Source organism: Podarcis erhardii (assembly GCF_964252035.2).
Source record: "Podarcis erhardii genome assembly, chromosome: 2".
NCBI lineage: Eukaryota > Metazoa > Chordata > Lepidosauria > Squamata > Lacertidae > Podarcis > Podarcis erhardii.
In genome coordinates, this window is record NC_138498.1 from 4853698 (window position 1) to 4867965 (window position 14268).

The 14268-nt window shown below is 50.7% G+C and overlaps 2 protein-coding genes across 3 annotated transcripts in view; one reads left to right on the plus strand and one right to left on the minus strand.

Moving 5' to 3' along the window:
* Window positions 1–10179, plus strand: part of MBD6 (methyl-CpG binding domain protein 6) — a 29066-nt gene extending 18887 nt beyond the window's left edge. The window contains exons 7-13 of the mRNA XM_081851703.1: window positions 482–1020; window positions 1967–2108; window positions 3054–3235; window positions 4156–4647; window positions 5484–5533; window positions 5643–5718; window positions 8568–10179. Coding sequence (XP_081707829.1) covers window positions 482–1020; window positions 1967–2108; window positions 3054–3235; window positions 4156–4647; window positions 5484–5533; window positions 5643–5718; window positions 8568–8642 — 1556 coding nt within the window. The 3' untranslated portion in view covers window positions 8643–10179. The remainder of the gene's footprint in view (window positions 1–481; window positions 1021–1966; window positions 2109–3053; window positions 3236–4155; window positions 4648–5483; window positions 5534–5642; window positions 5719–8567) is intronic.
* A 1826-nt stretch (window positions 10180–12005) lies between these two features.
* The window catches only part of DCTN2 (dynactin subunit 2), a 40529-nt gene continuing 38266 nt past the window's right edge, over window positions 12006–14268 (minus strand). For both annotated transcript variants that reach the window (XM_081851782.1, XM_081851783.1), the window contains 3 exons: window positions 14043–14145; window positions 13274–13365; window positions 12006–12529 (listed from right to left, as the gene is read on the minus strand). In XM_081851782.1, coding sequence (XP_081707908.1) covers window positions 12443–12529; window positions 13274–13365; window positions 14043–14145 — 282 coding nt within the window. In that variant the 3' untranslated portion in view covers window positions 12006–12442. The remainder of the gene's footprint in view (window positions 12530–13273; window positions 13366–14042; window positions 14146–14268) is intronic.

Sequence of the window (14268 nt, forward strand, 5' to 3'; positions counted from 1 at the left end):
AACTGAGTGGCTGGATGGTGGTGTCTCGGGAGGTGCTCTGCAGTGTCACAGAAGACTTCATTGCCAGACTGGCTATCTGATGCCCCAGAAGCAGGATTATTATAATTCCATGGGTTGGTGGGGAGGACACAGGTCTCTTGAGCCTGAAATAATTGCATGGCAAAAAATGTAGAGGTCCAGACAGCTCCATGCTGAGATAAGCATCCTCTGTTGAATTTTGCCTGCCACACAACTGCAAAGAAGGTGGCGAATTACATGCTTATTAAGGCTGCAGTCCTGCCTGTGCTTAACGAAGGAGTAAGTTCCGTTGAGCTCAGCAGGATCACCTTCTGAGCATACGTGGAAACCAGGCCTCTCGTGGGCCTCTTCAGAACAAGCCCTTCTGGGAAGGGGCAAGCATGGAACAGTGTATTGGAGAGAGAGTCCTTGAGGCGCCGCGTTGCTCTTCCTCACTGTCTGTGCCTTTCTTGTCCCTTTCTAGGTGCCAGTTCTGCTTCACCTCTGACTCCCAAAGCCCCACCGGCAGCCAGCCCTGTCCCCACCAGTACAATGGAAGGCGGGGGCCTGGGCTGCCCTGTGGCCTCGGGCCCCGACCCCTTCCCCTTCCTGGCACAGGAGCAGGCGCTGCCTTTTGGGAATGCTCTACCTCCCGGGCTGCTCCCACTGGGCTCCTTCCCCTTCTCGCTGACGCTGGGCCCGGAGACGCCACTGCCCCCCCTGAACCTGCAAGGGGACCCCGAGGGGCAGCCCTTGCTCCCTCTGGTGCTGCCCAGCCTGGATTTGCTGCACCAACCCAGCGGACTCCTGGCATCGCTGCTGGGGCTGCCAGAGGCGACGTGCGAGGTGGAGAGGGAGGCAGCCGCCACGGAGCCCCTGCTGGAGCCCTTCAGCGGCCTCCATGAAACTCTGCAGCCCCTGCTCTTCCCAGCACTTTCCACTCCTCCAGCTGTCCTAGCTTTAAACTCAGCACTGCTGGCGACCAGCCTAGGCCCTTCTGACCCTGGGCCAGGCCCCCCACAGGTAAGACAACTGTAGGCGGGGTTTGCCGGGGGCTGCTTGTTCCTTTTAAGAGGAAGGTAGAAGTTGCCCAGGTGCAGCTTCTCCTCTCACAGGGCACTGGGGAGGAGGGAGAGTAGAATGAAAGGAACTGTATTTAGTGAATACCAGCCAGGCTCAAAACTCTTAAAGGGTCCTTGTGCAATGTGGTCAAAGATTGAAAGCAGGTGGGAGGAGGAGATGACAGCCGCAGGAAGCAAGGGGCTTGCACATACCTGAAAAGCAATGTTTTCTGTCTTTCTTTTAAACTAATGATGGAACATTTATTATTTTATATGGTGCCACTTTGCAGAGGCCCATAAACAACATCCATGGCTCAAGGAGTTTCCATAATTTGTCCATCGCCATGTGGGTGGAGGTGGGGTGATTCTATACCCCTCAAATACTATAGAGGGGTGCAGTGCAACTCTGCCCACAGGATCCCTGCCAATCATTGCTAGGGCATCCAGCGTCAGGGGATGGGAGGCCGAGCTCTGCCCTCACCAAAATAGCATCCCAAAGTGTAATACTGAAGTGTAGCATCAAAAGCAGGAAGACAGGCATTTACTCTCTAGCGAGGGGCTACTAAGCAAAGGGCTCTCCAAGATACATGTGGGACTGGGAGCTCCATGCCCGCTTTGCTCCTAGTGCCCTGGGTCTGGGTCTCATTCCTTGGTCATGCTGTAGTGGTATGGAATGCCAGGAATTAATAATGAAGAATGAGATCGACATTTGAAGGCTCAGCTGACCTGCCATATTGCAGAGATGGGAGCAAGCACGGCTGCTCTAAAAGAACAGAAATTCTGCAGAGGGTGGGATGCGGCAGCACTGAGCCATAGCAACAGGCTTCAGGTGCTCTCCCAAAATCGGCTGCTGGGCTTGCCCTGCCCCTTCGCTCCCCCCTCACCCTCCGCTGCTTCTTCCACCCCAGACTGGCCTGGCTGGCACTCCTGTGGCACCTACCTCCACCAGCGCAACATCGACGACTACTGAGGGCGCCCCCAGCACCTCAGGGCGGCTGCATCCCCTGATGCCTCAGCTTGTGAACCCACTGCTGAGTACCACACTTCTGGGTGAGTTAAACCCTTCTTTCTGCAGGGCCAACTCCTAGGAAGGTGAAGCAATTAAGGCGCGATGGGGTGGCGGAGAGGGGCCTAGCAGGAGCTGCAGCCACATACTAACATGTCTGAATCGGTGGGACTGGGATTGAACAGGGCCTGGATGTAGTCGTGTCACGGCAGAAAGAAATAGTCCTGCTTTTACAGCTTTGTATTGTCAGCCCTTCCACCCATTCTGGTTTATTATTTAGGCCTCTAGTTGAAAAGGAATCACAGCCACTGATACTATGCATTCATTAATGCTCCACATAGGGTCTGGTCACCCCCCCCCCCCCCGGCAACAGAAACCATGAAAGGAGCCAAACTGACAATAAAAAAACCTGTGGCCAAGGTCAGCCAGTCAGCTTATTGAGGTGGTGATGGGGAAACACCCCTCTGACTTCTGTTTACTTGCATTCTCCCTCTTGATCCAAGGCTGGGAAACTCAGGCCCCCCAGAAGTTTGGACTCCAATTCCCATCAGCCCCTCTCAGCATGGCCTAGGCTCAGGGATGATGGGAGCTGTAGTCCAGCAAGATCTTGAGGGGAACAGACTCCCCCTCAAAAAAAGATGGGGTATTTTGGGCTCTCACGTTTTCAGGCTTTGGATTCCAGAAGTATTTGAAAGCCCTTGAAGCCTGTGTGTTCAGCGGAAGTGTGGAAGAGCTCTGTGCACATGCAGCTGCACATGTCTAAATTATTCCACTGCAGCTGACAGCAGGTGCATGCATAGAAGTCCCTTTCATGCTTTTGGAGGAACAATCCTGTTCCCTTTAGTCAGTATATATTGGGCAGGGGAAGAGAACATACGAAAACAGGTGCTGTTGCAGCTCTTGCAGTGAGGCACCTTGGAGCACCCCGGGGGACGCTTGTGTGAGAGTGACATGGTTCACGGCCTGACCTCCTTCTCTCCACCATGTAGGTGACCTGTCAGGGCTGAACCCAGGCTCCGGCCCCTCGCTGATTGGAAACCCTCTTCTCCAGGCCCAGCAGCCGCTTCTGCCACCCAGCCTGCAAGGGCCACTGGGACTCCAGCTTTTCCAAGGGCAGCTGCCCCTGTTGGCTGCCTCCAACCCCCTGGCCTGCCTCCTCCAGAGCTTGCAAGTAAGTGGAGAGCCGAGGGCCTTATCCGGCTTCCAAGGGCAAGGCAGCATTCAGAAACAGCCCCCAGATTCAGTACTTGGGGAAAATGCTTTTGAGTGTTCTTAAACTCACAAATGTACACAAATATGCTGCATTAGCACTGCTTTCTTTGCTGTATTTGGCCTATTTTGGAATGTTATAGGATGGGTTCGGAGTGTTATGCTTGACATTTTAAAAAATTGCATCTTTTCACCAAGTTGTGTGTCCTCTCTCTCCCCCCCCCCCCCCACTTCCTGGTAGCATCCTCACAACTCTGTGAGGTGAAGAGTGAGTGCCATGGGCAAGGCCTAAAGTACATAATTGACAGTAGCCAACAGCTGTTTTAGAAGGAAAAGCTGATTTTGGTAAGGGTGACCAGAAGTGTGAGGGGGGTGGGGAGTTGCCACCCACCAGGACAGGGTTTTCCTGGGCTCTTGTTCATGTATGTTTACATGTAACATGTATTTTAGGCCAGAGTGGGGATTAGACCCTGGATCTCCTTAGTCAAAGCCCAACACTGTCCAATAGACTGGTTCACTGGGATGGCGAAGGATTAAAAAGAAGCAAGGTGAGATGAGCAATTGAAGCAGGAAAATTGGGAGCAGGGGTAGGCATGCCCTGGGTGCTGTTGGACTCCCGCTCCCATCAGCCCTAGCCAGCAGGACCAATGGCCAGGGTTGATGGGAGTTGGAGTCCAACATCTTCTGGAATACCACAGGTTCCCCACCGCTGGACTTTGGGGAAGAAATAGTAACACAGGGTGTTGCTGAAAAGACAAATGCTTTGAATACTGAGGCCAGCTTTAATGGACTCAGCAGAAGTGAATTTAAATACACTTTTGGAGAAGCAGTCTTTGCACAGTTCTGACAGATTTCCTCCGCTATCTTGTCTCTTTTTGCCAGCTGAGCTCCGGCTTTGGCGTCCCAGAGAAGTCTGTGCAACCGAGTGAAGCTCCAGCCCCAGCCTTGGCCAGCGGGGCCCCTGCAGCAGAGACGGAGCCAGGCCACAACACTGTGTTGCCCCCCCCTTGCACGGACGCTGCCCCTACAAGTGCCTTAGAGCCGCCCAGAGCCCTCGAGCCAGCCAGGCAAGGACAGCAGGAGGCCCCCCTGGGGCAGGAGGCCAGCAGCTCGCGCTCCCCGCTCAAGCGGCCCCGCCGTGGCATGGAAGACCTGAACGGAGACTCCGGCAGCAGCCTCTCTCGGGGGCCGGGGCGGGGCGGCAAGTCTGGACGGCGAGGGGGCGGGCGGGGCAGGGGCAGGCGGCACTTCAATGGCCAGCTCCCCGACTTGGGCGCAGGCCACCCGTCCCATCCTGCCTGGCGCTGCAACGGGGAGATGGTGGCCAGCAGTGCTGAAAGCCAAGCGGGCCCTTTTGCTGTCCAGGAGATAAAGGTATGTCACCACACACGAAACAAGGGGGACAGGGAGTCGGGGGGTGACTGGGAAATGGGCTCCACCCTGACTTGGCTAAGGGGTGGGGGAGGGAGCACAGCTTGCAAGGCCCCCTTGCTATTCAGAGGCAAGCTGTCTCCTGCTTTCCTGATGCTGCAGACAATGGGATGGCTCCGCCATGATGGACAGCTACCCATCCATATTGCTGGCCATCTGAATTGGACACCACATGCTGGACTAGGTAGACCCGAGGCCTTTGTGCACCAACGCACTTCTAATGCTGCTTTTTTCAGCATAAGGAATGCCTCTGGTTTGAGCCCTTGCTTCTGCATTGGCTATGAAGGGCCTGTTCCAGGCTGAGCAGCAACAGTGTTCAGTGAGGCTGCTAGGGAGCTTCACACACAAGCCGTAACAAGTCTGAATGAAGCATTGGGTTTGCGCACTCACACTCACACGCCCGACACCCTGGCATAGCCAGGAAGAGGGTGTCCATCAAGTCTCACTTTTATCTCAGTTTAGCATTACATTCAAATTGGGGGTTCTGGTTTTTAAAAGACAGACCAGTTTAATAAGTCAGTGAATTTGAAGTTAGCTTGTTACGAAACTAAAATTGACAGAGCTCTTCAGGGCCGCTTGGTAGGAAGAGGTCAGGAGAGCACATGAGCCTTGTGGGATATTCAAAGTGGCCTTTACATAATGGTCCTGAGGAGTCCAGGGATTGGAAGATGGACAGACTGGGTGGAGCCGAGTGGACAAATGGATGGCTCCAAGGATGCTGGGAGCAGGAGGAGGGGGAGGAGATGCAGATGCTCACCTTCCAGTCATCCTTCTTGCAGGGCCCTCCTGGAAGGCGACCAGCCCGACGTGGCCGGAGGAGAAAAAGCAGGTGAGGACCATGTCCCAGAAAGAATGGGGCTCATGGCAGAACCTAGAGCAAGGTTGGGGGCCACTGAAAGCTTCTTCCTTCTCTTTAATCCACCCTTGTTTTTTTGCAGTGGTGCCCGGCCCAGCGCCCGACCTGAAGCTACACGGATCCGGGGTCCCAGTGCTGATCCAGGGCCCAGCCCATTGGTAAGTGCCACCCCACCCCACCCCAATGCCACCTCCTTCAGAGTGGTAGGCACTAATCTGTCTTGCAGCAAGGCTGCTTTCTCCCTCCTCCCATGTGCCTGGACACCACACACAGCCCAACACCTAGCGGGAAAGGGTTAACCATGCACTTCTCCAAGCCTCCTGTCCACATTTGTAGGTCGCAAAGACTCAACCAACTGCTTGGGGTGAAAGAGAAGCCAAGGGAGCAACCACAAGTCACAACCTCATGCACCCCGCCTGGCACCCAAGTCAGAGCAAAGGCAAACTATTTTCTCGGCAAAGTGCTTCTCAAGGTCACAGAAGGCCAGCAAGGGTTCCTCCAAGCTGCTCCCTGGGTCCTAGAGCATGATAGACCTTTTGGCCCACAGTGAAACACCACTGGGTGACACCAAGGAGGCGTAATAGAGCAGAGAAGCCTCTCAGAGCCACCATCCCTGCTACACACAGGGGCAGGCAATGGCCTGTATTCTGTCAAACCCCGGGTCTTCCTCTTGCTGCTCCCCTGTGGCTTCATTGTGGAGCAGCCATGTGTCCTGCTTTACAGATGTCAGTTCTCTGGGTGAAGGACGGTCTGGTCCAAGGCCAGTTTAAAGATGAGAAACTGTAAGGAGGCTTCTCCTAACAGGATTTTCTAGAAGATAATCGCATTGAAATTGCCCATGGAAGGTTGGCACCTGGACAGCTGACTGAGCAGGCACACACAGCTCACATGATCACAGTCCTTCCCACCCTGACAAGATGCATTTCTGTTTCAATTACAGTAATTCCTAAATTTGCATTGTTACATATTTATCAGCACCTGTAATTTTTTTGCACAAATATGTGCCCTCTTTTGTCCCTTTTTTGGTGGTGAGGGTGATGCCTTTCCTATTTGGGGGCAATGCACAAGTGGCCACCCCCCACTTCATTGCCACAATTTATGTCAGATAATCATTTCCTTTAAAGCACTTACTGTCTCTGAAAAGTAAAAATATCAATACACTGTGGATCTGATTGTGCCGCAAATGGAAGAGTCTGGCTTCTGGTGTCCATTGGCTTCATCAGGATTTCTGTGTTTTCAGTTTAAAATAAACAATTGATCAAAAAGCTTTCTACATTTTGGAGATGAGCAAAAAACAAAACCACCAGAGAAAAGGCAATGCAAATTCAACTAAAAGTGAAGACTTAAAAGGTGTCCTACAATTTTACATTATCACTCCCATGCCCTGGTGATTTTATTCTTTGTTTAAAACATTTCCATGTCACTTTTTGAAAGTGCTTAAGGCAGCTCAGAACATGATGATTTTAAGTATTTTAAGCTCAAAGCTGTGTGCACAAAAACAGGGTAGAAACCTGTACCTACAGCAGCAAAGCCATCATACCTCTCCCCCTGCCAGCCATTATCTCCATGTCCAAAGGCCTTTTAGAAGAAACGGGCCAACACACCCATCACTGGATATCAACAGGACAAGCCCAGAGAAGGACCTGTGAGGAGACAGCAACATCAGCAGATCCCAGGAAGGGCAGAGGCTGGGATAAGTGGTGCTCTGGACATCTTCCCTCAAACCACAGGGCAGCAGGACCCAAGAGAAGCTGACAGGAAGCTGGCTGAAGCTGATGAAGTCACCAGGGGAAATTCCCAAGGGAGGGTGACTCCAGGGCACTGAGGGACTATGAAAGCAGCTGGAGGAACATTGGAAGCTTGCCCTAAATTAGAGGATAAAGGCCTTTCCTTTTTGTTGCCAAATGGGAGAAATTGTTTGGAGCAAAGGCTGACATCATTGCTCTGGTAACAGTGCTCAGAAATGGAAGTGCCTTCCTTGTGCCCCAGTCCAGGAAAGGGAGGCACAACTTTTTGCAAGCCCTGCTTCTCCGCTGAGGGAAGGTGGAAAGGGGTGTTGAAGATGATCTCAACAGCAGAGATGGGTAGAGTATGTCATTCTTGTAAGGACACATTGATGGGAATCTGGATTTCCATGAGGGGGAAAATCTGCAATCTACCAAGTAGCCATTGCCACAGTCTGCTGGGAAAGCTTCATTCACTTCAGTGGGGCTTGTGCTGCAGAACTGGATTGTGCCCCATTGGCAAGATTGGTTGTCTTGTCCCATTCTGCCAGCAGCAATGACACCTGCATTGACTGCTTCACCCCTCCCACCTCTTGCCAAAATCCATTTAGTTTTCCACTCTGCTACAGTACAGTTTTGCCAGCAGGACAGAGTATTGGGTGTTCATTATGTGTTCATATTCGCATCAACCCTCTGAAACAAACTATATTTTTTGTTTCAGCAATTGGCAAGGAGAATTAGCAAGGCCTTTTCTGTTATAACCCCAAAGCTGAGGAGAGAGTTCTCCAGAAAGATACATCATCAGCCCACATCTCTTCTTGGCCCTCATCGTAATGGGAGGCTCACAGTTCAGTGGTAGAAGCCTAGAGACCTTTGACATGCCAAACATATGCTCTGTCTCTAAGCTATTACCCTTAACCTTAGTTTGCTGCCTGGACCCAGGAAGGGATTTCTTTTGCACTCCGTCCTATTCCCACCCTTCCTACTATTATCACTGGACTAGGGCTGTCCCAACTTGTCTTAGCTATACCTTTTAGTTTTAGTACCCACTGCAGAGTTAAGTTTCATTGTTGCATGTACACCCCTCGTTTTATGAGGCGTTTTGCCTGCTGCCCCTGCCTGCCTTCTTCCACACACCTTCCCTCTTTTTACACCCTGGAAATTTATTTATAACAGGAGCGTCCCCTGCATTGGCGTAGATGCAGCTCCTGCCTCTGAGCTCTGCCCACTTAGCAAGCCGAGCTTTAAACACCCCCTTCATTCTCTTTCTCTTTTTCTGTTAGGTTGACTACACTGTTGCTCGTCGGCCACGGCCTGGCCGACCCGTGAAAAACAGGAGGAGGAAACTGCCCACATAGCACCGCCTGAACTGGAGACCCCCCTCGCTCCTAGGCGATCAGAGCTTAGGACACCTCTGGCTTCTCTCTCCCCCTCCCAACCCCTCTTAATCTCTGGCGCCCACCCCCTGGACATGGGGCGAGGGGAGGGAAATACCAGCAAGAGGATCGGCTGCTGCTGCTGCTGCTGGGCTCTTTGCGCCTTAGCCGTGAATGTGTTGTAGCTTCACCAGTTGCCTGGGTCCCGAATCTCTCCTAAAAGGGACCCCTGAAAGCACAAGGTGCATCTCTGGTCACAGCATTTGTTTTGGGATGTGGGTGGGTGGGAGCAAAGGCTGGGATGGGAGCAAAAGGAGCACTAGAGCTGGACACACCCATAGCACTTCTTGGAAGCTTTTCTTCTTTCTTTCAATGACCTGACGGGGAGTCCCTTGCCGCTGTGTAGTAGCTGCCCCTTCCCCTGACGCTGGCGAGATTCCCCCCCCCCTTTGGTTGAATCTCAGAACCTCAGCAGGAGTAGCAAGGGCCATGTGCTCCAGGAAGAGGACATCCTGGCCCTTTCACTTCCCACCTTACCTCAGACCTGTGTGCGCTTTAGCACCCAGGTGAGAACCAGCTCAGGGTTTTAATACAAGAATCAGTCTCTTTCTCTTTCTCTGCCTTGCCAAAAACACACACAAGATCCTGGCCCCTGTGCTAAAGGTACAAAGCAATAAGGAAAAAGAAGCCACGTTTTTGAAGGGAGGATTCGTTCCCTTCCATAGTTCAGCAATTCATTCACTCCCCACCACCACACTCCCCCCCCCCCACCTCCATTGAGACGCTACTGAAAGAGAGTGGCCACGAGGCAAAGTCTGGCTGGTGAGTTGGACTTGCTCTTCTCCTTGGCTCCAGTTGGGCTCCTGGGACTGGTAGGGCTCCAAGTTCTCACCCCCCCCTTACACACACAAACAAAAAAGCAACCTTTGCCTACGTATTTTTCTCTCTCTATAGAAATCCTCAAAAGAACACTCAGGTCCTTGGCCAGGGAGAGGAGGAGTTTGTGCTCTAACTAGAATTGGCCCAGCTTTGCCCCTGCATCTGCTTCTCTAGCCCCCTCCCTGCAAACATACACACTACAGCCTTCATCTCTGAACGACCAAAACGCTCCACGCCCCAAGTACACCACCACCTGCCCCCATGTCTGGTTGAGAATCTTGACGGATTATGCAAAAGCACTGTGTAGATACTGTACAGTTCGCGCTGTCTCCCCCTCCCCTGTGCACTTCAAACCAACCAACCAACTTCGGCCTTTGTTTTGTATAAATAAAATTTTTAAAAAGGAATTTGGAGGGGGGAACTATTTTCCTTTTTCGAGCTTAAATTTTGTTTTGTAAAAAAAAAAAAAACAATTACACAATTGTGAATTGTAGCTTTTCTATGGGAGCGACTTTTAATTTAACAGATGAAAATATTTTGCCGCTTAGATCGAAGTTACTGTTTCTTTACTTGTTTATTTTTTTGGGGGGGGGTGTGTGTGTGTTTTGTATCAAGTATTAAAATATGTATTTAAAACAAAGTCTTATGGGGTTGGTCTTTTGTCAGCTCAACTCACAGCTCTGGAAGCAGGGTGGTGTGCAGCCCGTATTTTTAAGAGACTGAAAACACCCTGCCTTAAACTAAGTCAGACCACTGGATGAGATGGAAATAGGGTGGTGGTCTGTGTGCAAGGGAGAGCCGAAGGAAGGAGGAGCAAGAGAAAAGGAAGTGAAGGTGAAAATGATATGTGCATGCAGGATGCACAATAGGAGAGAGGCTACAGCATGGAAACAGGGGTGATTTGTGTGCAACGGAGAGCTGAGAACAGGAAGGGGGTTTCAAAAAAGCAGAGCGCAGGAGGCATGGGAAATGAAAGCAAGTGCATGCAAAGGCCTGAAGAATAGGAAGAGATGGTGCTTTTGCAATTTGGCAGAAGGTGAAAAAGGTGCTTAGTCACTAAGTAGTCCAGTGTGGAAAGAGGCAGATGCAGGAGTTTACCATAGGAGTGGATCATGTGCAAGGCAGGTTTGCCTAAAAGGAGGAAGAATCAACACGGGTGTGAAGGTGAAAATGGGTGCAGAATAGAAGTGGCTTCAGAAATGGGGTTTGGAAGGTGAAAATTGAGTTTAGTTACGTGAGTTACAAGAGGTGATTTCTGCACATACTGTAGAGGGAAATGAGGATTGGGCTCCTCAACCTCATCTAGGAGAAGGAAAACACTGATCCTAAACCTCTGCTGCCTTGCAGGATATCTTTGGGAGAAGAAAAGGCTAAGGAGCAAACCCTACACAAATCTTAAGTGGAGTCCCTAAGGCGGCTGGATGGCTCCTTGCCTGCCTGCTTCCAGCAACCCCTGCAGCCAAGCTGATGCCAAACGTATTACTCTGCTTTCCTTTGGAAAATATCAGTGGGGGGGGGTTGTGGTCTGGGCAGCCCAGGACCTCCAGACACACTGCCCAGGCTTGTGCCCCAGGGAGGTCACCGTTGGCTTCAGTGCTGGTTTCACCCCTGGCGGCACACTCCCTTGTTTCTCGAGACAGAAGGATGCCAACCACCATAGTTGTACGAGGGTGGGAAGGGGAAGCTCTAGAGAGTTAATGTGGGGGTTAGTGAACACAGCAGGCAGGCAGAGGCACAGCTCCTAGTATATTTGCTTATCTCATGATATATTGAAAGCTGGCTCTTCAGAGGTGATGGGGAAGAAATTCAAACATAACGGAGTGAGTAGCCATGCGCTAGTCAGCCACAGCCCAAACAGGGCTTCTGGTATGTGAGTCTTTGAAGCTGTATATCTGTCCTTCATGACACTCTCAGTATTTGCTGTAATAACCAACAGCTTTAGCAGTGACCTCCTAGTCAATGCGACTGCTACCCAGCATGGATTATTTTGAGCGAGCAGCAGTGAATGAATCCCTCCACCCTGAATGTAATATGTGAAGTGGTGTCACTTCAGTCCTGGGAATTCAGTGTAGGCTGTGCTATTTCACTACAGGAGAGGAGATTGGAAGAGCTTGTGCAGACTTCCCAAGGGTGAAATGGGACAAGAACTTAAGAAGAGCTCTCTGGATCACACCAAAGGCCCATCTAGCCCTGTTGTCCACAGAGGGCATTAGATGCCTTTGGGAAGCCCAGAACAAGATCAAGGGAGCAACAGACTTCACCTGATGCTGGTCTCCAAGCACCTCATACTCATTGCCAAAGTGTTTCTGGACGGGCCAAAAGCCATTGTAACTAGGAGCCACTGACAACCTTCTCCTTCATGAAGAGCACAATCTGGAGACTACAGAAAGACAAGCACATGCAACCTGTTCCCCACACACACACACACACACACACACACACACACACAAACCAAGTACAGAGCACTAAGCATAAGTGTTTAATGACAGTAAATAATTATACAACAATACAATCTGCTTCCATGCCAGGCTGAGAGGTAAGATAATATTTCCAAGTAGAAGGCTCCGAGCCAAGCAGCAGTGAGTACAACTTCCCAGGTGGATACGCAAAGTTGATTCCCTCTCTAGCACACCCTCCCTCCAGTCTGGAATGCAACACTGCCCTCTGCAGTCAGCATCAATTGCCACAGGGGTGCAAAGCATTGCAAGAGGTGGGGGGGGGGGCGCACACACCTGCCCTCTAACAGAGATAAGCACTCAGTCCACCAGCCCTCATCAAGGCTGAACTCCCACTAAGTGCACACGAGAAAAGGTACAGAGGTAGGGAAGGGACGGAGCAGTTAGTGCTTATTTGGACAGCAGGCAAACCTCAGTTCCTGCCTTTGTAGACTTTGTTAAGGGGATTCACTTGGCAAGCTTCTGCACCCGTGCATTAATGGTGGCAAAATTGTCCTCCACGGTAGCCAGGTTCTCCTTCATAGTCTTCTGAACCTAGAGAGAGATGGAGGGAGAGAAGATGGATAGACGCCAGCCATATGGAGGGCTTGCCTGGGAACATGTTCCACCATGGCTACCTACTAGCATGTGAGTCAGACCAATGAATCACCTGGCTCTATTTAGGGCACACAAATGCCGCAAGATGGTTTTCAAAATAGTCCGCATACACTTTGGTTTTCAACCTGCTGCCTCTCAGGGTGGCAGTAAACTCTATAGCAGCGGCACGTAGGTTCTGTAGCCCCTCCCAACTCCCACCAACCCCAGCAAGTGTGGCTAAGTGGCCAGGGATGGTGGAAGCAGAAGTCCAACAGCGTCTGGAGGGCCACAGGTCCCGCCCCTGCTCTAAAGCAGCAAAGTTGCCATTTTCTAAACATGTGTATGGCAGGACAGTTTCCAGCAAAGATGTGCTCCCCCAAACCCACGTTCCCAGCATGTTTACACTCCTGCCCCAGTGACATCTATGCTGGTTTGGTCATGTCCACAGAATGGACAATGGCAGGATCCCGCAGGACGTGGGGAGCTGGCTTCAGGCACATTGCACTATGAAGTCTACATCTCATAGTTGTGGTAAAGGGATCTGTGCTATACGGTGAAGCGGCTGCAGTTTATTCTCAGAAACAGTGGAATATACAGCTGGGTGCTCTCCCCACAACTAGGTGCGCCCATGCTATCTGTACTGGCCAGCTTGTAGAGACCCGAGGAGTCCCACAGGCAGTTCGTCAAAGCCCCAAAACCCACCTGTGTCAGCAGAGAAGCGTTGTCCTTCAATGAATTAGAAATCATCTGTTGGGTAGTGTCTAAATGAGTCAAGAGCTGCCCAAACTGCATGGCTGTAACAGAGAAGAACCAAAAAGTCAGCTTGGGGACAGGAAGGACAGCCACCCAGTTCACTGGGGCAATGGGAGGCCCAAAGACTCGAATGGTGGAGGGAAGATACAATGCCAACGAATATATAGAAATGGCAGGACTGAAAGACAGAAAAAGAGATCAGGATAAAAAAACTATTTGAGGAAGATTAGAAATGTTTTATGGATTATGTAGAGACATGGTGTAAACATATTAAGAAGTTAACAGTAACAGAATAATTGGAAGTCATAACAGAATCTGTTGTGTATGAATCTATTTTTTCTTTTCTTTTTGTAATATGTATTGATCTTGGATTGTTTTTGTCGATTGTTTTTTGCAATATAAATTAAGCATAAAAAATGAATAAATTCAGCAGTAAAAACATACTGAGATGTGAAGATGAGGAAAATGAGATATAGGGAGAAATTAGAGTATGCGGGGGGGGGGAGTAATAAAATGCATGACAGAAGGAGGGGAAGGGGAGTCAATATCAATTGTGTATTTCTTTTATTTGAAATGTTATTGTTTCAAGTGTAAAAAAAAAAAATAGAAAAAAATGACAATGTCAAAATAAATAAACAAAAATGGGAGGCCCAAAGGCTGAGGCTACTCTTCTGCCTTCCTGAGTTAGAGAACGCCCCTGCCTGGCTCAGAGGCTCACCTTGTTCATGCAACTGCCGCACAGCAACCAGGCGCTGCACCACCTCAGGGAGGGAGCTGGCCAGAGGGCTCCAGCGCTGCACAGTCTCATAGAGTTGATGCACCTGTATGGGGCAGGGGAGGCAGAAAGTTATCAGGAAGGGGGGGGGGAGAGTCCAAGTGGGAACCTGGTCTTCAACTTTAGGCCAATCATCTTCCTCCATCACCATCCCTCCAAAAAACTTCCC